At 39.0% G+C, this 22,717-nt stretch overlaps 1 protein-coding gene across 1 annotated transcript; it reads right to left on the bottom strand.

The window, feature by feature from the left end:
- Positions 1-1,001: 1,001 nt before the first annotated feature.
- LOC133115149 (cadherin-related family member 1-like) lies at positions 1,002-22,553 on the bottom strand. Its single transcript, XM_061224907.1, has 18 exons — positions 22,484-22,553; positions 15,954-16,052; positions 15,337-15,432; positions 14,532-14,677; positions 14,365-14,415; positions 14,164-14,253; positions 13,497-13,583; positions 13,067-13,183; positions 12,174-12,317; positions 11,902-11,984; positions 11,356-11,452; positions 10,754-10,957; positions 8,757-8,909; positions 8,131-8,295; positions 7,124-7,191; positions 4,817-5,045; positions 3,625-3,879; positions 1,002-1,547 (listed from the first exon to the last, which is right to left on the bottom strand). The coding sequence occupies exons 1-18, from the start codon at positions 22,551-22,553 to the stop codon at positions 1,002-1,004; spliced, it is 2,700 nt and encodes an 899-aa protein (XP_061080891.1).
- Between the last annotated feature and the right edge of the window lie 164 nt (positions 22,554-22,717).

The following is a 22,717-nucleotide window of genomic DNA, read 5'->3' as shown; positions in this document are numbered from 1 at the left end:
GCTTCAACAAGACAGCGGCCCCACGTTGGCGCTAACGGTCTGAAGATGTTGTCTTGACGACGTCTAACACAGTGCGACCCAAACACATATTCTGCCTCTCAACCGTTGAACCGAGCCCACGGGCTCATAAGCAAAATAATCAACCTAATCTTTCTCTGTTTAAAACTGTTCTCCTGTTGCGTTGTTAAGCGATCTTTTCCAGCAGAACTATCTTTTGTCAGTATTATGTCATGTTGATTTTACCCCTTCTAACTTATATTAACTAACTAACATATACGCTACCGCTTGTGGTTTAATTTATGCCATGTTTAACCCCGAATCACCATGCCAACCCCACAGTGTTATAATTACAATAATACATTTTCATAATAATGACAGTTTAATAGACATCTCGAACATCAAAATATAAAATACATTTTCATACAAAGTAATACATGAGAATGTATTTATTTTTAAAGCTACTTAAATCTTAAAATGGCAATAGTACTTATAAACAGACTAATATTTTTTAATTAGGAATAAAGTTTATTTTAACTGCTGGAAACATTAATTAAGCCTCCTGGTAGAGGATATGAATGATCTAAGTGCCTATTTCAAGTGATAGCACAAAAAGCTGAGTGATCAAAACATCTCAATATAAACTTGAGAAATCCCCAAGCCAACACAAAATTATACATGAAAAAAACCATATCAATTTCCAATTCACTCTGGCGCAATATAAACATATTATACTTTGGGTTCATTATATTTGATGCGTTTGCAAATCAGTAGGCTTTAGATGGACACATATAAAATGTCCTGAACAGAATCTGAATAATAAGCACAATAAAAGTCCAGATAGATTAGATTCTGGTCCAGGACATTGAGTTGAGCAGGCACCTGTTTCAGATACCTGCATGACTAACTGCAGGATTCACAGTTCTCCTTCATTGTGGAACATTAAAACGTACGGGAACCTGCAAATGAGCAATTGACTGTTTCACATTGACACAGAAATGGAATTAATAATAGCCTCTTTTGCTCTCCATCATTTTTTGTTCCAGGATCATTTTGAGCTCCGAGACCAGCGCTGAGCTGACCATGTCATCCCTGTTCCTCCTTGACGTTCCTGAGGAGATCGACTCCATGGAACCAGAGACAGTAGGCACTGCTTGTTTTGTCTCCTTGTGCTTGTGGTAGTATTGAGGGGGCGGGGGCAGGGTGGGGGCTGAGGGGGGCAGTGGCGGAGGGGCACTGGTGTTGTTGTTCAGGTTGGTGTTGTTGCCAACGTTATCAGGGTCTTCGATGCAAAACTTGTCGGAGCGATTGCCGAGGCGAACCAATGGCAACCCGAAATTCCAGGGGCGTTGATCTCGGGGCCTTCTCCGGATGACTCGCCGTGCAGGCATTATCCTGTTGGACTTTATGTTGCGCATGAACATGGCCGTCGAAATCAGGACTGTCACTACTACCATTACACTAATGACACCAGCGATCATACCTAGGGCTTTCATGGGATTGTCTCTACTTTGCAATAAAAAGGTTGCCATAGGCCCCTTGAGTTGAGTCTGTAAAAGAGCACAAAGAGAAGGCTTTTAATCAAGTCCATAGGACTCTCCATAGATCTTCATCATCATGTCCAAAGCATGCATTCACAATGAGGGCACAGCGCTGCAAGAGGACTCCGGACAACATCTGTGTCGCTAAATCACAAAGTTCTCTCTCATTCTTTCTCTCTCTCATACGCAGACACACACACACACACACACACACACACAAACACAAACACACACATATAAACACACATACACACACACACACACACATCACAAAAGGGGTTCTAGGTTAAATACAGCAAAACACATGTACTTAAGTTGCAGGAATCGTCTTACAGTGCAGTGCTTCTGGACAGTTTTTTTTTTTTTTGCATGTGCATGCTGCGATACAGGTACACGCTGCAGTTCTAAAAGCAGCTGACACTTGTTCTTCCTTGGTATTGTTACAGAAGTTCAACTGCACCTCCAGAGAAGATCAGAAGGGTTGAATGTAGCACACTGCAGACAGGGTCATGCAGCACCAATGTGAGCTTTTAGTTGCATTGTTGGTACATGTGTTGTCACTGTTGACAGTGTATGGTGTAAAGTAGTAAGAACAAAAATCACACTAGTAATGTATCAATACACTATAATTCAAGTTTGAGACAAATATCTCTACATGAAGCCTAACATGAATACATCTAAATTGATCATTTGTGTGCCAATAATCATAAAACTTGATTTGAATAACAACCATGACGAAATTCCTATAATTCTTTTGTGTTTCTAAAAATTGTGCTCCTGTACTCTTTTACAGACAAAAGTGTTCTTGGAGTGTTTGAGGAACATTGAGGAACAGAGTAAGGAATGTATTGGGTCTGTAATACAGGCATTTATAGGTCACGTCTCCGAATAATCTTTCTGATCTTGCCCTGTGGGTGGACCCGAGACTTTTTCACGGCTTTCCAGTAAGAGATTGAGGAAATAAGGGCCGTTAGTGAAATGGCGAAGACGACAACGCTCAAACAAATCCAGAAAACAGTCCAGGGCCGCTTCCTGAGGCTCAAGAAGTATGACATAATTCTGGATTTGATCTGAAAGCACAATACAAAACACACACAAAGACAACTTATACAACATCCTGCCTAATAAAATATACTGTATTTATGGTTATTGAATATTCAGCACTGCATTATTTGAGAATAGATTGCCAAAACTATCACAAGCAAGACCAGGAATATATGGATATTTTGGAGTCTAAATAAACATTGGTCATATGACCATCCCTTATGTCCAACATTCTCCTTACGTTGTAAACTGTTAGTCCCTACTTACTTTGGAAGTAAATTTGACGTAAGCTCGATATTGATGTTGATCGCACCAGCTAGAGGTTGACAAGTAATGACAGATGTTCACATGCGAAGTTAGTCGCATAAATCCTGATTTGCATACAACGGAATTAGCTTCAAATGGCTGAGGCAAAGCCAAGAAGAAAACTTTGTTTTCCGATGGAGAAGTTTGTTCCGTCACTGATTGTTTGAGCAAAACAACAATACATTACTGTCCAAATGCAGAGTCAAAACGAAATAAAACAAATTAAAAAACCTTGGATTGTAATTACTATGCTTGCCATCTGTCCCTTACAATCCGGAGTTGTGCTGTATCGAAGAACGAAATGTTGCATTACTATTAAATCAATATGAGATGCAATCTTCTCCATATTGTCCTGCACAAAATTCCATATGCACACAAAGACTTTCTCAATAGTAAGATTAACACAATCATGAGTAAAATCAAACCAATGCTGTCAGTTGCCTATGATTCTACCTCAACCATTTAATGTTGTTATCTACCCTTATACAGTAACCTTTAAAGATATCTGTCCAAATTCTCTGGGGGTGCATTATTTTTGTGCATTGAAGGTGGTAACCCTAATTATTGTTACATAAGTCAATGTTACACCCAGCTGAAGGCTACCCCCTGAGCAACGTCAGACTTTTGCTAACACCCAAATATGCGCAACCTGCGTGACTGAATGACCAACATTATTGTTTAGTCCCGGGCATAACGTTTTTATGCAACCAGGCCCGGAAGCCATGCTGTGTCTCACCTCTTCCGTGAGGTCAATCTTGACCACAGCGGTGGTGCTGAAGGACGGGGAGCCTCGGTCCCGGGCCTGGACCACCAGCGACCACTTGCAGTCGGCCTTCTTGGTAATGTTCTGCACGATCTCCAAGGACTTGATGTAAGGCTTCACCTTGATCTCACCGGTCTCCGCATCAATGTCAAAGATGTTATCTGGGTCTGCCTTCATGATGGAGTACTCGATGACATTATTCGGCTGTTCTGCGTCATCATCTACCGCCTGAAAACACACATGCATGTGCGCATGGACACACACACACACCCCCACACACACACAAATTATTTTCCTTACATTGAAGATCAGCCTGGGTATGGAGGTGTTTTCCCATACACCAACTGTAGCTATAAACATAACTCTGTTCCCTTAATTCTCAGCCCTGATCCTGAAGTGCAGCTGCATCTCCTTTTCTGGGCTATTTATTTCAATATGTTTCAGGTGAGCACTATCTTGATTGAATCACATTCAACTTGTGGTTGAGTCATCAAAGTCACAAATAACTGACACAATAAAACCGCAAAACAGCAATGCTAGATTGTTAAAAAGACTCTTTGCTAGCAAGAACAACAATTCAGATTCTTATCAGCCACTTATTTCAAATGCAGGGCAATAAAACAGCATGCTCCCCCATGTCATGCTTACGGTTTACAACCCTGACCTCATCACAGACTCAAACAATAAAAGGCACATTCTAACAACCCTTGATACCATTTCCCTATGTCAAAATATCATGTTCCAATATAAGAACAAAAATATACAATTCAGAAGTTGCATGAATAAACATTTGTTTTCTTAGCTCACTTTTATTCCACGTCCAAACGATATATTTCCGCTTTTGTAGAAAAAAGTTTGTTTTGTAAATTATTTGATAGACATATTTATGGAACCAAATATCCCACCTGGTTATGAAACTGTTTTCTGACTAACGTTGAAGTGTATTTTGTGATCCATTCAGCCATTTTCAAGAAAACATGTTTCTGCCGGGACTATACCTAAGCAAATGCTGTCTTCAACTACTTGTTATCGTTGCGTAAATGGGTTAACCTCCAATTCAGATGGCGAGGGTGGTGGCGGTTTAAAAAGTGCTGGAATTTCCCCTTGACTGCATCCCCTCAGGAACAGTTTTGAGATATCCTGCTTGATCCCAAAGTGCACTAACCTCTATTTTTACTGGTGCTCCGATAATCATGGTCTTCTCCAGGAAGTTTGTGTTGAACTCAGGGGAGTGGTCATTGAGGTCCAGGACGGTCACAAAGACCTCTGCCAGGCTGTACTTGCCCTCGGTATCCTCAGCTTTCACATAGAAATTGTACTTCGACTTCACCTCAGCATCCAAGGCGGCCCAAGGCTGAGTGTAGATTATTCCTGACGTTGGATGAATAAGGAACCTTTAATGAATAGAAAACAGTTCAATAATTAAGTTGTGTGAAGTATATGAAATCAGGCATCACAACTCCAGCATTTCTTTATTCCACATTTGAATATTTGCTAACACCTCATAATCTATAAATAAGTCAGGAAGAGTCCATTTGGGTGTGAACGGTTTAATTTGAAGGACGTTTTAGAATATAAATGCAATTATATACATGGTTAGGTCCGAGATGAAGCAAAGACTTATTCCAACTCATACCGACATCTGGGCTTGTATCTTATTCAGCTGTTCTTTACACTTGTGCCTTGTGAGATATAACAAGTTTTCTGGTGTCTGTGAGTTTTCACACGTTATAATTGGATATCCGCTCCGAGGTGAGATCCTTGTGCGCATTTGCATATCCATATATCTTTCCTCATTTCAACAACTTGAAAGCTCTTACTTCCAGCTGTCACATTGCAAGTTAATTGGCCCTGTTATACGAAGCAACTCTGACAGTCTATTTATTCCCCTCCAATCCAATTACGAGATTAGTCAGAACCTGGCTGCCAGCTCTAAATAAGCTGTTTGTGCAGCAGGAAAGCTGAGCTACCAGGGCAACAGCAGATATTCTCCTCCTTGAAGACCACAAGGAGCCATCTTAGGTCTTTAATCAATGGCCACAGACATAACAACAAAAATATCACACCCATCCATTAAATTATAATGTGCACCAAATACTGTATTCTGTATCTGTATTTTGAATGCCAATTTATTTGCTAAATGCCATTATTTATAAGTGCTCTCTATAAAACATTTGTATGTTTAGGGCATGCGTTTGCCCAACTGATTACATTTAAAATGTTGTCAGGAGAAGACATGGAAAAAACACCAGTAGGGTAACCCAGGTCAGCATATTCTGGCATAGACGTGGGTATGTTTGTGTGAGGCCTGTTTCATTCCTCACTTAATCAATCTTTGGGCCAACCAAAGGAAAATAACATAAAGCATCTCAGCCAATATAATAATAAATATTAAGATAATAAACAAAGACAATGAAAATTATGCACAATAAACAAGTACTTTTCCGCAAGTTCAATCCTGTTACATCATGTCTCAGCCCCCCTAGACACACATGCATGCATGCAAACACACACACACACACACACACACACACACACACACACACACACACATGCACATACAAACAAGTTGCCACCTAAGTCACATTGGGTATAATTCAATATTATAGATACAAATCATACACACTGTCAGTGAGAATATTCCCCCTTTCCACACAGAACATAATGGGATTGTGATATTTTCCAGAAAGTTTCTAAGACTTATCACTATGAATTTGTTTCTGCTTTTTTAGGGGTTAGGAGTGAGAGATGTGTTAAGAATGTTATCGCTGATTTGCAAGGTGCAGGATGGTGGAAATATTTCACTCCACAATCTCACTTTTGTGCTAAGAACCCGACAGCAATAAAACACATTCACAAATCTTGACAGGGATCCTTAAAATGACTACTTGAACAAATCAGTCATAAAGGCAGTATTGACCTTAAAAATGAAATTAAACCTTTTCAAACCTGTTTTAAAATCCCTGTGACTTCCCCAGTGCCCTCAGTATTATCCACTGACACAGGCCATGTCTAAAACTGCATACTTAGCATACTACATACTGAAATTTAGTAGAAATAGTATGCTAGTATGCAGTTTCCAACACAGCTACAGTCTTACAGTAGATGTGCTCAGTCAGTGATTACATATTGAGAGTACTGGCTAAGTCTCTGGTTTGTTTTTGAGATTGACCCAAGACAGGCAGTAGGAGGTGAAATTCCCCCATGAGTTCTAACCAACAATGCACAGACATGGCTCATAACTAAGACTGTTGCATAAAATAGTAATTATTGCTGTCATTGGGCTGTTAATTTGTCACTTGAAATGAATTATAATGTCAGAATTAATGATATTGCATAGGTGATAACTTCCGCGGGATTTATAGTGGTCTATTGGCTCTACAGCAGCTGCAAGCGCCACAATGCTCCAGACTATTACCGACATAATCAGCAATCACTGGTATTAGTAGAAAAGCACAGCTATTGTACTCACAAATCGGCCCCTGATCCATAGATGGAATATTTGACCTCACCCCACAGACCTGAATCTGGATCAGAAGCCTGAGAAAAAGGAGAGGAGGTTGAACAATGTTAACCATCTAAACTGTCTTCATTGGAAGTCACATGAAGGTTCATGGTCAAATCTCTTATGATGTGAAACCGCGTGTACTGTACTGTATATTGGTAAAAGGTACTGGAAGTGAAGATTTTCCCTGACTGATGTAAAGCATGATGGTAATCCACACTTGAACCAAGGTCATTCCTTAGCCATTCATTTAGCTGATTGGAATTGCCTGGGGGATAACCCCCGATGATCTAAAGCTACACAATGTGTAGGGATTTAGATCTGGGAAGGTCTGCTTTTCTCCACTGGTGTTAAAATGGAAGACAGGAACATTAAGTAATGGTGGACCCCATTATTTACGCACTGCTTAACGTCCTGCTTTAATGTTCAAGTGCTTTTAGTTTGAATATACTGTGTAAACTCAATTCTATAAACTTTTGGAATTAATATTGTTTAAAAGAAATAAAAAGGAGAAAGGTCCACATATTTCTGAATTATCCCTTTAAATAGACTGCTGAAGAAGAATATTCCCATATGCTGTGTAGGCTATGCATTATGTAATGAGATGGGTAATAATCTGAGTTTTAATAAAATTACTGTCGCTCAGTAGTAAAAGCTCTTATCACATATCAGGCAAATTCATTACACATTATAATGGCAGGGACAGCCATCTGGAGGCTTACTGCAATTCAGACTTTAGACTAATTGGACTATCTCTCCTCCTGATGAGCACAGTAAGGGGGGTGTTCAATTTCCCCAAAATAGCTATATGCGCGCAGAACTCAAACATTTTCTTCTTGTGTGTCATCAGAATGATTCTTTCTCTCATATAGCCTAAAACATATTTTCAGCATGTATTATAGCTGTGGATTTTGATTAGTTTGGTAAGTAAGGTTGGAAGGGAGGGAGGGAAGGAGCAGAACAAGGCCACTCACCGTCACGGACACAACAGTTGACCCCCCGGGTGAATTCTCCGCTATCCTGGCGATGTAGTAGTCAGAGGAGAACTTGGGAGTGTTGTCATTGGTGTCCAGGAGGTGAATGACGATGTCGGCCGTCGAGCTGAACCTCTCAGGCGTATCAATCTCAACGGCGAGGAGCTGGTTGAATGTTTCAGATGTTAGAGTGTGTAAGACAAGGAACAACCCACATTACAGTCACAGTACAGTTTAGCTGACACTTTTATCCTAAGCAGGGGCCAATCCCCCCTGGAGCAATGGGAGGTTTGGGGCCAAGGGCCCAACAGTTGCACTGATCTGACTGGGCAAGTTAACCACTAGGCTACAGGCTGCCTACATGAAGCTGAGGGAACCCACCGTAGTCTGCTTTGGCCTTATTGACACTGAGGCATACAGTACTATAAGTTGCCTCTTAAAGTTACCTGTTGAGCTGTTGGACCTTTTGGAGGGAAGTCTACTACAGCGGACAGTGAACAGAAGAATATGTAATTGTGTACCAGGACATGTTTCCCATGTTTTCTCTTTACAGTCTGATCAGCCATGAGAAGAATATCCAAAAGGTCACTTTGAAAAATGTTGAAAATGAAAGTTTACTTTCTCACCTTGAAGGTCAAGAACGTCTGCTTATCATAGTCGATGGCTGCAGAGTTTTCCACGATTATGGTGACCTGCGCTTCATTCAGAACCGTCTGGGGAACGACTCGGAGAACTCGGCTGGGCCCGACCAGCCGCAGGTTAAACTTAGCATTGGCCCCCTGGAAAAGAGTGAAAGAGTGTCTACTTTCATTATAATACGACATATACATAATCCCATTACAAACAGACTTTACACGATAAAGTGCCTCCCCCTTTTTTACTGAACACATCATTTTGTGAAATAAGGAAAAATAAGTATTACAGGCTTAAGTGTACAATGACACCAAGTCACAATGTGGTTAGACTATACATAAGCAACAATATAAATTTGCCACAATAGGGAAAATAGTAATATTCCACTGACATCATATTTTTTTTAATCACACTTTTTCACAAGGGAAAATATCTCAGGCTGTACAGTATGTTAAAGAACAACATTATATCTGGTGTCTTGGCATTTACAGCATTTCTGATGGCAACTGTAATTTGTTGAATACACTACACTATAGAATAGAAATGCATTACAGGAAGCAAGCGCTTATAAAGGTACAATATGTGTGACGGTCATATCAAATTTATTAAATGTGCCTTATTTCAATATGACTTACAGTAGGTCTGTGCTTGATGTAAATCTCTAACAATAGATTGTTTGCATATATTAATGGCATAAGAGGTGGGAAAAAAGTTACATTAAATCAGTTGTGATTTCAACAGGGAATAAACTGTAAAAGCTAAACTTAATGTCATTAGTATTGGGTTCAAAAAGCACATCGTGGTATGAACACATGTTTGAAGTGTTTTAATAAGTTTTTCCAAGGGAATTACATATCTGAGCTATGTTGAGCCAATAATCTAGTGTTATGTCAGACAAACTGCAGATGTGAAAAAAAAAAAAAAAGAACAAGTTTATTTCCACAATGCTACCTGCTGTAACATTTATTTGGTAGCAGTGGGGAGGGGATTATGATATATATAAGCATTATCTATCTATCTATCTATCAGTCCATCCTTCCATGCTGTCTGTGTCTGTGTGCCTGTCTATCCAATCAGTAAAGAGTATGTAATAACCAGGCCTATCCAATCAGTAAACAGTATGTAATAACCAGGCCTACATGATCAGTAAACAGTATGTAATAACCAGGCCCATCCAATCAGTAAACAGTATGTAATAACCAGGCCTATCCAATCAGTAAACAGTATGTAATAACCTGACCTATCTGATCAGTAAACAGTATGTAATAACCAGGCCTATCCAATCAGTAAACTGTATGTAATAACCAGGCCTATCCGATCAGTAAACCGTATGTAATAACCAGGCCTATCCGATCAGTAAACAGTATGTAATAACCAGGCCTAGCCGATCAGTAAACAGTATATAATAACCAGGCCTATCCGATCAGTAAACAGTATGTAATAATCAGGCCTATCCGATCAGTAAACAGTGTGTAATAAGCAGGCCCACCTGGTGAGTACAGTATGTAATAACCCTGGTCAGTACAGTATGTAATAACCAGGCCCACCTGGTCAATAAACAGTATGTAATAAGCAGGCCTATCTGATCAGTAAACAGTATGTAATAACCAGGCCCACCTGGTCAGTAAACAGTATGTAATAACCAGGCCTATCTGACCAGTACAGTAGGTAATAAACAGGCCTATCTGATCAGTAAACAGTATGTAATAACCAGACCTGTCTGACCAGTACAGTAGGTAATAACCAGGTCTATCTGACCAGTACAGTAGGTAATAACCAGGCCTATCTGATCAGTAAACAGTATGTAATAACCAGGCCTGTCTGACCAGTACAGTAGGTAATAAGCAGGCCTATCTGATCAGTAAACAGTATGTAATAACCAGGCCTGTCTGACCAGTACAGTATGTAATAACCAGGCCTGTCTGACCAGTACAGTATGTAATAACCAGGCCTGTCTGGTCAGTAAACAGTATGTAATTAGCAGGCCCACCTGGTCAGAGTCGTTGACGGTGATCTTGAGCCCCCGTAGGATCTCTCCCTCTGGAGGGTGCTCATACATGGTCAGCTCAAACCTGCTCTGGGGGCCGTTGTCGCCGTAGAAGGTGGGCGGGTGGTTGTTTAGGTCCACCACTCGGATGGTCGCCGTGGTGATGGCATAATCAGACGTCTCGTTGTCCACGTTCCATTCTGATGCCTGTTGATTTATCAGAGAGATCATGGTGACTCTTTTGTAACTAAATAAATCTCTTGATCTTCACCTGGTTACAAGTTTTGCATTTTGCTAAAGGTTGATCCAATAGGTTGCTCTGCCTATCAAAGAATTTGGCGATTTAATTGATAATTGAGATTTTTGATAATAATTACTAAATTAAATCAAATCAATATATTTTACATGTTGGTTATGAGAGGTGTTTTAACTGTTAACTGGTATTCAGAGTGCTGGACATTTAAATGAGGGTGTTGGTGATTAAAACTGCTAGATTCTGGAATTGATGTTTTAAATATATTTTAATTCATCCTTACTTACTCGCCAAGGTATATCAGGCTACTGTACTGATATACTGAATGGCTCCAACATGAAAATAAACTTGCCTTGACTCTCAGCAAATACAATTCTTTCCGAAGTTGGACTGGGTAGACAAGAAGAGTAATGCATCCGCTGGTACTGTTTATGGTAAATACCCCTTCACTTTCTGTGGGCAGCAAAACATCAGTCAGTGCATGGGCATGTTTTCAGGACAAATGTACAACTTCATATTACCCATAAGACAGGCTTGTTGTCTTATGGGTATTTTACAAGCAATGATCTGCTAGTGTAAAAATGTGCCACTATTTTATAAGAGTTGTAAACGGGGCGACATTGGTTCAGGCGGTAAGAGCAGTCATCTGGCAATCAGAGGGTTGCCGGTTCGATCCCACCCTGGGTGTGTCGAAGTGTCCCTGAGCAAGACACCTAACCCCCAAATGCTCCTGATGAGCTGGTTGGTGCCTTGCATGGCAACCAGTCGCGTTTGGTGTGAGTGTGTGTGTGAATGGGCAAATGAGAAGCATCAATTGTAAAGCACTTTGGATAAAGGCGCTATATAAATGCCAACCATTTACCATTTAAACATATTGCACAGAGATATCATTTACCACTTACCATCAAGCAGGGAATAATAAATAGGACTAGGAGTGTTTTCATCTCCATCTTTGGCATAAGCTGTAAGTATTTCAGAGCCCTGAAAGCACAAATTGTGAGACAAACACATTCATATTTAGAAGATATACCTTTTCATACCTTTAAATGTGAAAATATTGGAAACGCATCATGTAATAATTCAAGAATGTTATGTTATGCATGAAACTTTAAAATTCAGTATGCATCTAACAGCAGTTTATTGTCGCATGAAAACTGTATAACAACTTACTGGTTCTGAGATTTCATAAACAAATCCAAAATATGGCGTGCCAATAAAGTTTGGGGGAGTATCCTGGGTGTCAATCACATTGATTGTCATAGTTGCTGTTGATGTCAGCACCTGGTACTTCCCTTTGTATTTTCCACCACCATCCTGAGGTATGGGAATGATAAATTACAGTTATACAGTATCACAGTACAGGAACATATGTTTCATTCACACACATACAAACATCCAGCTTAGACCATGAATGCAAAAGTTGGATCTTTTGAGAGCTGGTGTAAATGATCTCTGGTGTAAAATCTAGCCAGCTTGAAATACCAGCTACCAGCCATTTCAAAACATAGCTTGGGCTTGTCAAACTATGTTGAGTATGGAGCTCTTTCTAACTGGTCGACCAGCTACCAGCAGTTACCTGATACAGGCTGTTTCAAAATTGTGAGCTATTCTTTTCAGCAGGAATTAAATGTCAGTTTCAGCACTCTTTCTGAATTGCAAGTATATTACTGATTATGGGAAAGCAAATGTGAACGGCATGAATTGTAAGTAATGCACTGTATTATTATTACATTAAATATCACAAATAGTTGCATTAATGGGACTTTCGTTTCCTCAATTTTAGATGTTAAACATGGAAACAACAGCGATTCCTGATAATCTGTGAGCTTCCAGCCAAAGCACAGACTCATACTGTCATACAGTAACCACTTCAAACTAAAAAAAGCAACTTGATCCTTTGATGTATGGTATTACAGCTAACTTTGTGCCCGGGTCTATTTGTCCCTCAAGCAATCATGGCCAAAGATCAGCAGCTATCACAAGACCTGCAAGTGATACAGAGAGGCTGATCACCCCAGCACGATGATGTCATGATGAGTAATAACAGATGAGTCATATGTCACCTTGGCGACCACCGTGATGAAGTGTGTCCTTGTCCTCTCGTAGTCGAGAGATTCGCCAGGTTTGATTCGGACAACACCGCTGTGTCCGTCGATGGAAAACTTGGTCATGGAGGGCTCCTAGACACAAAATGAGATAGACTCCTTTAAAAACAATTGTCAATGTCTGTCATATCTGTAAACATCAACTGACAATTCAAACAGCATTGAATCACTACTAAAAATACAATTTCAACACTTGCAGTTTTAGATAAAAAAAAAGCAGGTAGAACTTTTGATCTGGAATATGCTTATTCTACAAATATTCCCATTATTCACAAATTAACTTGTACAATTATTTTAGCTTACTTCAATTTCATTGAAAGGGCTTTCAAGCTTACTTTAATCGGTCAGTATTCTACTTAAGTCGGTACAATCCAGTGGGCTGAGTTACCTGCAGGAAGTATGTGACACTACCTCCAGAACCCGTGTCTCGGTCTACTGCCTGCACTTTATAAATACTGCTCCCAGAGGGTGTGTCCTGCAAAAGACACACACACACACACACACACGGAAACACACACGCGCATGCACACACACAGAAACACACACAGGCATGCACACACACACAAAAACAAACACACACACACACATACACGCAGACATACACACACACACACAAACACATACACGCACCCACACAGAAACACACACACACATGCATGCACACACACAGAAACACACACAGGCATGCGCACACACACAAAAACACACACATACACGCAGACATACACACACAAGCATGCACACACACACACGTACAGATAGACAGGCACACACACACATGCATGCACAAACACACACGCGTGCACACACGTAGGTCATATTAATTTGGTACACATGCCTCTGTGTATATATGTACCAGTACAACTGACGGTAATTACAAGTGTTCAGTTTATATATCCACCATCCTATAGATTTTTATAGTCTCGTTGATCGGTTTGATCCAGTACCAAGCACCAAGGTCAGTCATCAGATCAAGTTTCATCCAAATCAATATTACATTACTATCAGTATTATCAATATCAGATATTTTCATCAAATTAATAAATAAAACAAACCTCTGGAACGTCAACAGTAAATGGAAGGCTTTGAAATTGTGGACGTTCATCATTTGCGTCTGTGACAAACACCCGCACTTTTTCAACCACCTTGTGTAAAAGAAAAAAGGCAACTCATGTAATAAGGAGACAATTACCCGGGCAGTTAGACATTCCAGTTAACTGTGCAAGAATACCAGCAGTTAAATTTCACTGACTTACTTTATTACGGCCATCCGTAATACTGACGAGAACCTCAACTTCATCTTGTAGCTAACAAAAGAATGAGAAGCCCCGCCTTTAGCTGAATTCACAGAGAACAGAAATCAACACAATCAATTTGGCCAATCATTAAAGCATGTTGCTTAGTTTTGATTTTTTAAGCTTACTTCTCTGTCAAGTTCTTCAATAAGAGTAACATTCCCAGACTTGGGGTCAACCTTGAAGTATTCCTTGAATCCCTTTTCAAATGTCAAGCCAAACCTGACTGGATCACCCTCTGGATCTGTTCCATTCAGAATGTATATCTGAGTTCCTGCGTGATAAATAATGGAGGACATTATTTATCACACACATTACAATGGAGACAAGCTATATGTGAAAACTGATTTTTTTACAGAAACATGCACAGTTCACAGTTCAGCATTATGGGCTTCCAACAGGGTAAAACGCCATGAAAATAGCAATTATTTTGTGTACAATATACACATGTGGTCTGTCTTCTCTTCAAATCTGTTACAGTGTGTCTTTTATATACACTCCCACTCAAATAAGGTATGCTCACCCGGTATTTAACTGCGCTCTTGTGTTTTACTTAAATAATTCTGCTGTTTTACTAAAGTGTTAATCACATTTTCACATGTATCATCACGGAGAGTCACCTCCATCTACCCGATTGTGTCAGTCTCACATTGTCCTCACAGATGTGCATATGTGCTAGATTCTAGACTGCAGTAACGAATTCAGAGCTTATATTTAGCCACCTATGTCATCACATACTCCTTGCTTGAATTCTATTCTATTGAATTGTAGCTAAGTGTGGAGCAACGTCAATGTTACATCAGAGATCTGATATTATTTTAATAATATGTCAAAAATGTCTCTTTCTCAATTTTAATGTGCTATCGCATGTTTTTTTGGGGGGGTGTTTTGTCATGTTATACACAGGTTTCATTTTTTGCTGAGCTAACTTACCAACGGGTGTATCTTCCGAAAGACTGAACAACGCCATGTTTCCACTGGTGCTACTGGGTCCATTATCAAAGAAATGTGGGGCGTAGTCCCCATGTGCTGAAAAGGAATTAGCCAGGAGCTAATAAAAATCTGTGCTTAAACCCTCATGCTTAAATTCCTTGACTGGCAGCATCTACAGTGGCTGCACTTACGGGTATACCATATTCACAAAAATACTCAGCTCCAGCTACTATGTAGCTGAATGTCACTCACTTTACAAATGGAATGCTTGACAGAAAAAGGAAGTACCATAATATCCCTACCCCTGTAATAAATTCTGCTTCTGACAAAACAAAAGCTGATCACTGAAATCATCATCCAGTGATCAATTAAAAAAAAAAAAAAAAATGGAACTCACTTGCTGTGAGTGAGAGGTCGATGAAGCAGGAAAGTGGGAAAAAGAACAATTTGCTGTCAAAATTTTCTGTTTACTCGACACCTCTACACACAGCAACATAAGCACAGTGCGCACAGCCTAAAATCCAACGCGTGTAGTGAGGAGAGGATTAGGGAGACATTAGCAGCGCTCACCTCTAAAATGGCACCTAACCAAACAGCAACAAAAGAGAAAAACTCACCCAAGCAGACCTGCACCAGGGCAAAACAGAGGGAAAAAGGCACTCTCTTATCATTCTTCATCCTAAAGGAGTGGAAAATGGACCGGGTCACATTGAGGACTGCGAGAGAAGGAGAGCACGGTGCCCCTCTGAAGGTGTCTACGGCTGACTAGAAGAAGCTGAAACAGATGCTCAGATGCTAATCCAATGACGCGTCTTTATTCCACCGGCTTTCAGTGCCCCTGTCATACCCCAATTACAACAATTAGTTTCTCACAAGGAGGGGAATCTAGACTCAGGTACCAGCGAATAGCTTCACACACATTGCTCTTATTGTACATGGCTATTAAAACTAATACCATAACTGCACAATATAATTTCATTTGCACTTATATTATTTATATGTCATTGGAGAAGATGGAAGTGTGGTAAGTATCTATAAAGAAATGATGATAAATCTTTTGTACAAACTGCATATACATATAAGAGTTGATGTAGATGTTATTCTATACCATGCAGTTTATTCATTTCAGCATTTATTGTATCATAATTACATTACTGTATATACTATAGTTTAGGTTGCTTATAATGTCATTTCTAATTAATATTATTTGACATTAAACAACTGTGATTTCACACTAATAAAGTCATTCTATTGCATTGCACGAGATTTCACATAAGTAAATATATTTTCTATAATAGTCTTATAATCAATATTATACCGAATTGAAGTGAGAGAAAGCAAACATAAATATTTGGCCTATTCATTTGCCAAATGTGCAATGCCAGTACACATATTACTATTCTATTCCAAGATATCTAGAAGTCAGTTTTTGCTTATGCGTCTACACTGTACTGTTTCCAAGATATGAATGTGTTATCTTGTTAGCAGTTTAGCTTCCATGCTGAATTAATATTTGTGACAGCCGTCTGCCATCCCTTCATATTGAGTTCTGGACTCTTCTTCTGTGGTGCAGGGTTTTGTGCAGCGCACGCAGGTGACGCTTGTGTGGGTTTCCGGGCAGGAAAATCAGCGGTACATAATCACACGACCCACCGCTGAAACGCACTGAAACAGATCAGATGGATTTCCAATATGCATTTTCTCAACCTGTAAAGTGAGTACTATCAAGTAACAACAGTAAATGCGTCAACATAGGACATTTCCAGGCATTACACCTTGGGAACCAGCAGGGGGCTCTCTCAGTGAAAAGGCTGCTGTGGGTAGCAGGTGTATCATTTGAACTAAGTGTGCCAGTCTAACAATAGGATAGGGTGTACAATGTTTATACCGTTAGCATCACCTATAAACATATCTCAAATCTCTTCTCGGTTAAATATAACTGGGATATTGCCAAAATATTTGTAAACTAGCCATACAAAATACGGTACCCGATGTTTCAACTTCATTGAATAGATTTGTTCTTAAATGTTTGTTAATAATTATTTACACTTCTGATGTGGACATATTAAGTAGCGAGGAGAAAATCACAATTTTGGTAAATATTGTTTTGTTATTTCTCAGGGGAAAAAGACAAAGTGAAGGAAACAAAATTATTTGGCTGTTAAATACTTGCACAATACACTGTGACGCAGTTCAATTACTTTCATGCGACCTGAGTTTGCTGGTGTGATATGTGATGATTGTATTTCCAGGTGCAGCGAAACGACTGAAGATATTCTTGTCTGATGTACTCACTGCGCCGAGCACTCATGCGCAGATTTCACAGATTTTAAAAATACAACATGACACGTGACATACTGTGAATACATCTAGGGAGACCAGTCATGTATTGAAATAGCTTGAATTCACCACACCGTTCCTCAAAAAAATACATTTATAATAAATAAATTAATTCATTAATTAATACAATCAAAAATACATTTATAGTTTTGGTCATAGAAACAGTGAATGCACTCAAATGTCATCAACAAATTACCAGTCATTATTCAATGGCAAGTCATGGTCATTTTCATTATGAAAATCATCATGCAAAATGCATAAGCATTCAGGAAGATGATGAAGCCTTTGTAGATAGTTTCATGAGCCCTTGTGGCATATATTAAATTTGATACTCACACTTGAACATCTATCCAAACTAGGGAAATGTATATATTTATTTATGTATTTAAATATATTTGTATTTTATTTTGAGCATGGTAAATTCAACTGTTAGGTCCTATGGACATTGGTGGCTATCACTAGCCTCCTTCACCTTCTCGTGCCCAGTACACAATGGACTGATGAGGTGCATTGTACTTGTGTACTAGCTGTTGATATGCAACCCCCTGCATGTAACGTATTATTTGCACATCAGTACAACAGTAAGTACTGTAATCAGGGAAAAGCTGTGCTTTCTAAATATATGTTTCACGATGGAGGTCCTTATTCAGAATGATTGCTTCAATTTTCTTTAGCCATTCCAAAACTGTAAACAGTTATTAATATGAATGTGATGCTGAATTGAACACGCGTAAAACTGTTTGCTGTTCATGAATCTCCATTTGCAAATACTCAACTGGTTGTCCAATTAACTGTTTTGACAGCATATTGACGGTCTTTAAAAGTTCTAGATCAGTGCCATTTTATATGTAATTATTTACAATGCATGCAAATGGTAACAACAAAAACAGGAACAAGACGAAACAAATAACAGTTCATCTGAATTGGATTTTGTACAGGAAATATGCAGTATAAGCGTAGCTACATGCCACTGCATCCGACTGCTTTACTTTTTTCCAAAGAATTATAAATGTCACCCGCAAAACCTCTTCAAAGAAACCTCAGAAATAGAGAGAACGCGTCAGGAAATGGCGAACCCAGAGGCTTCTGGGAGGTGAGAGACGGCAGCACTGGGGAGCCTGCACGGGCACTTTGGCTGCAGATAGCTTCCTGTTGTCTGTGCGTCACAATCCCTCACCAGCGCTAAACACCGAAACGGAAAGCCAATGTGCATCCTCACTGTGTGAATATCACACATCAGTGATAAAACCTATCGATTTAAAAATGATTATGATAATCCATATCGGCAAATATAGTTTACTAGATGGAAATACATTGCTTCCAACAAATTCGATTTTTATACAATTAACTATCTAATTCGGCACAAAACATTGTATTCATGTATTGGGAGGAATCAAATATCTTGAGGTCACCTTTTATAATGCCACCAGAGTAAGATGGCATCAATAAGCAAAAATGCATAACGTCCCTCGATTCGGAAATTGTCAAATTGTCAAATACATGCAGTCGTAAGACTGGGTCATGACGTAATATAAATCTAATTCTAGAATATAACTTTGTCTCCCTCTACCGGTATATTTGTGCCAGTGGCACAGCAACCAGTGCAGCATGGAGGAAAGGAGAACACACGGCTATGGCCTTATCAGTATTAACCCTGTCATTCTTTTTAGCACTATTTAATGAATAAATAAAATGGTGGGGGCATTTAAAGCAGGAAAATGGACATTTAAATCTGGAATAAAAATGTTGAATAAAAACATCACAAACTGCAGCTCATATATGATATTAATTAATGCAAATTTAGATAATAAAATTAAGCTGCTAAACTTCACATTTATATTACAGATGTTAACATCTGTCACCAGTGCCCTGGTTTCAGGTTTCATTTTTTTTGTGGAGTGGACAGATGGCTGACAAGAAGATTAATACGCTAATCCTTTGTCATCTGGTGGTAGGCAGGGCCAGCCAGCCGGGAAACACATCCGCCATTATGTACAAATCCATTCCAGCGGACAGACATTTTGTACCACTGAAAATAATGACATGTATCCAAGTCATTTTGTGTTTTGTCTAAATATCAGGAAGTTCAAGGGCATTGTTTTTTATCTCAAATTTAAAAAGTGTGCAAGTAGGAGTGCAGCTGTGTTCAACATTAGACCTACAGTAGCCTACAGTAGCCATGCAGTTACACTCTTTTTTCATACTCTATTTAAGATTCTTTTCTATGTACATGAAAATGTGTATCTAAAGTTGCATGTCTTTTGTATGAGAATGTCTAAACATTGGTCTGAACATTATTAACTAATGAGATGTTTGAAAATTTGACATTCCATTTGTTCCATTGTGTGTGTTTTGTGTCTTTTACAAGTTATTTGCCAGGATGTTAATAGATAATTAAAGAGTGAAAACCAATTCAGATTGTATTTAATCAACTAAAAGTCCCTTTGGATAAAAGCATCAGCTAAATAACTGTAAGAAGAAAAAAGTAAGACTGAATATAGATAAAACATCACAAATAAAAATGCATTCAGCTTCAGGTTACAAGATGGTTTTAATTTTGGAATTTTATTAGAAAAAATAAAATTACATAAAATAGAGAGGCATGAATATACAGAAAGATTTGTTTTAATATATTTTTATATAATTCTATATGGCCTAGGTCTATAGCTGACTTGTAGATGGACAAATATGAATATGACAACCAATTTGATGAATAGACAGTAATTCAGAGGATCATTCCATTTTCATCAATCTAATCAGATCTACCAAAGGTAGCAGCCACAAGGTTGTAACGTTTCAGCCAGTGTGTAAACACTAAGTTTACTGCTTTTATACACTTTCTCTATTAGTCTGCCTGGCAGAGAATATTGGATCAGGCTTATGTTGATTAATATTTGATTTATATTATAAGAGAGGGAAAGATTAACAGTACACCTCCTGCATCTGCAGTTGAATAATTTGTGTTGTGCATATGTAGGGTTAATCAGCCGATATTCCCGCCTCTATGCTCAGAAGAGCATCAGACAGAAGGGAGTGGATTGAGGACAAATCTTCGTGATTTCTTGCACTTCTTGCAGAAACGCTTGATCCTATTAACTTTATGCTTATAGAGTTCTGCGTTGGGAAAGCAACAGTGATTGGTTAGTAACACATTTCTATTTGCATGTTATAGTACTCAGAAAAGCATTTGATAAATGGCCATATAAAATCTAAAATTTTGCATCCAAATTAGATTTTGTTTCCATAACAAAGGGCAAGAAATAATGTAGTAAATGTAAAGAAATCTGACATTTTCATTTGAAATTTGAATTTGATGGTCTAATTTGATTCATTATTTGAATTATTATGAAAGGCAGGAAGGCATCCTGGTCAGGTCAATAATCCACTGCGGAGCCCCACACACAGTACCACCGCACACATTCATACCCCAGGGACAGTTCTCCTAACCTGCATGTCTTTGCACCATGGGAGGAAACCCTAGCGTACGTGTGGGGAACATGCACACTCCACTTGGCTGGGATTCAACCTCGGTACAGTATGCTGCGACAGCACTCTCCCCACATTAACAAAATTGTGGGGAATTTAAAAAATGTTTACCCATAATTCAAAGGAAATTGCAGTTTTTATACTTTATAGTTTTTGATGGCAAAGATACAGTAGAAGACTTATATTTGTAGAGGAGGCTGTATCAACTTACACATTCATTGTAAAGACATGCCAGTCAGCACCTTAAATGCCTATTGAGGCAGTGTTAGGAGGAAATATATTCATCTTTATTACCTTTGAGAATTTTCAGGTCCCGTCTAGTACAGCACCTGAGCTGAATCCTCTTGTGATTTGCTAAAAAAAAAAAAATTAAGATGAGATAATTCACCTCCAGAGCTATCAAAATGTTTTATTTGTTGTTTTCTAAAGTTGCTAAATGATCATATTATACAGTGGATATTCTGCATGGAAACAAGCTAAACAGAACAAATAAAGCTAATATCAAATCCATTGACATTATACCCATGGATGTTATATAATGGTATGTAGCTCCCATGAAGAAAAACTAAAATACCCATTATATTTCAGCCAAATAGCAATACCCACCACATTAAATAAAATGCTGTATCATGCAATTATACATGTAAACGTATACAGTGGCTTCAGACCCCTCCACTTTTTCCACACTTTATTGTGTTGTAGATTTAATTTTGAATGGATGAAAACATTTTTTCCAGTCTACACTCAATAACCCATAACTACAAGCTGAAATCAGCAGAACATACAGCCAAGACAACACTGGAGTGGCTGTCTGTCCTTCAGTGACCCAGCCAAAGCCTTTGTACATGAATGGGGCCAAAGCCTAGACCCCATAGAACATCCATGGAGAGACCTGAAGATGCTACCCATCCACTCTGACAGAGCTTGAGAGAATCTGCCCGGAAGAATGGATAAACTGCCCTTAATGCCTTTCTTTGATTTAGAATAATTTTTCATGTGCAAAAATTTCTTAAAAACTTTTTAACTTTTGTCATTATGGGTTATTGAGTGTCGATTGATGGGCAGAAATTTAAAAAAATTCCATTTAAAATGAAATCACAAAATTAAGTGCACAAAAATTGAAGGGGTCGGAATACTTTCTGAAGTCACTGTATATATTTAGACCTGTATATATTTGAACAGCTATTCATAAGCTAATGAACACATACCAATATCTATAGTCAACGATGAACTCCTTTGGGAAAATACCCAACATGACTGTATTTATTTTCTCTGTTCCAGCAGCTTGTATCTGTGTAGGGGGAAATGGCTCGTTCCTTACCTTCAGTGGACATCAGGGCCACACAAAGCAGGAACACAATCCCCCAGGCCAGCAGAGTCTGTCCCTTCATGTCGCAGGCTTCTGGAAAATAATCTTTAAGGGAATTTTGCAGCGGCTATCAGTGCGTGAGACCCGCCCAATTGGCTCCTGAACACAGAGCATTCTCCCCCCTCCCCCCCCCCCCCCTGCATTTTCAAAGGACATTAAGCATGCCACCTGGAGGTAACCTGATCA

Source organism: Conger conger, chromosome 2 (genome assembly GCF_963514075.1).
Source record: "Conger conger chromosome 2, fConCon1.1, whole genome shotgun sequence".
NCBI lineage: Eukaryota > Metazoa > Chordata > Actinopteri > Anguilliformes > Congridae > Conger > Conger conger.
Note: the sequence above shows the minus strand (reverse complement) of the source record. Positions and strands in the feature narration are given on the sequence as shown.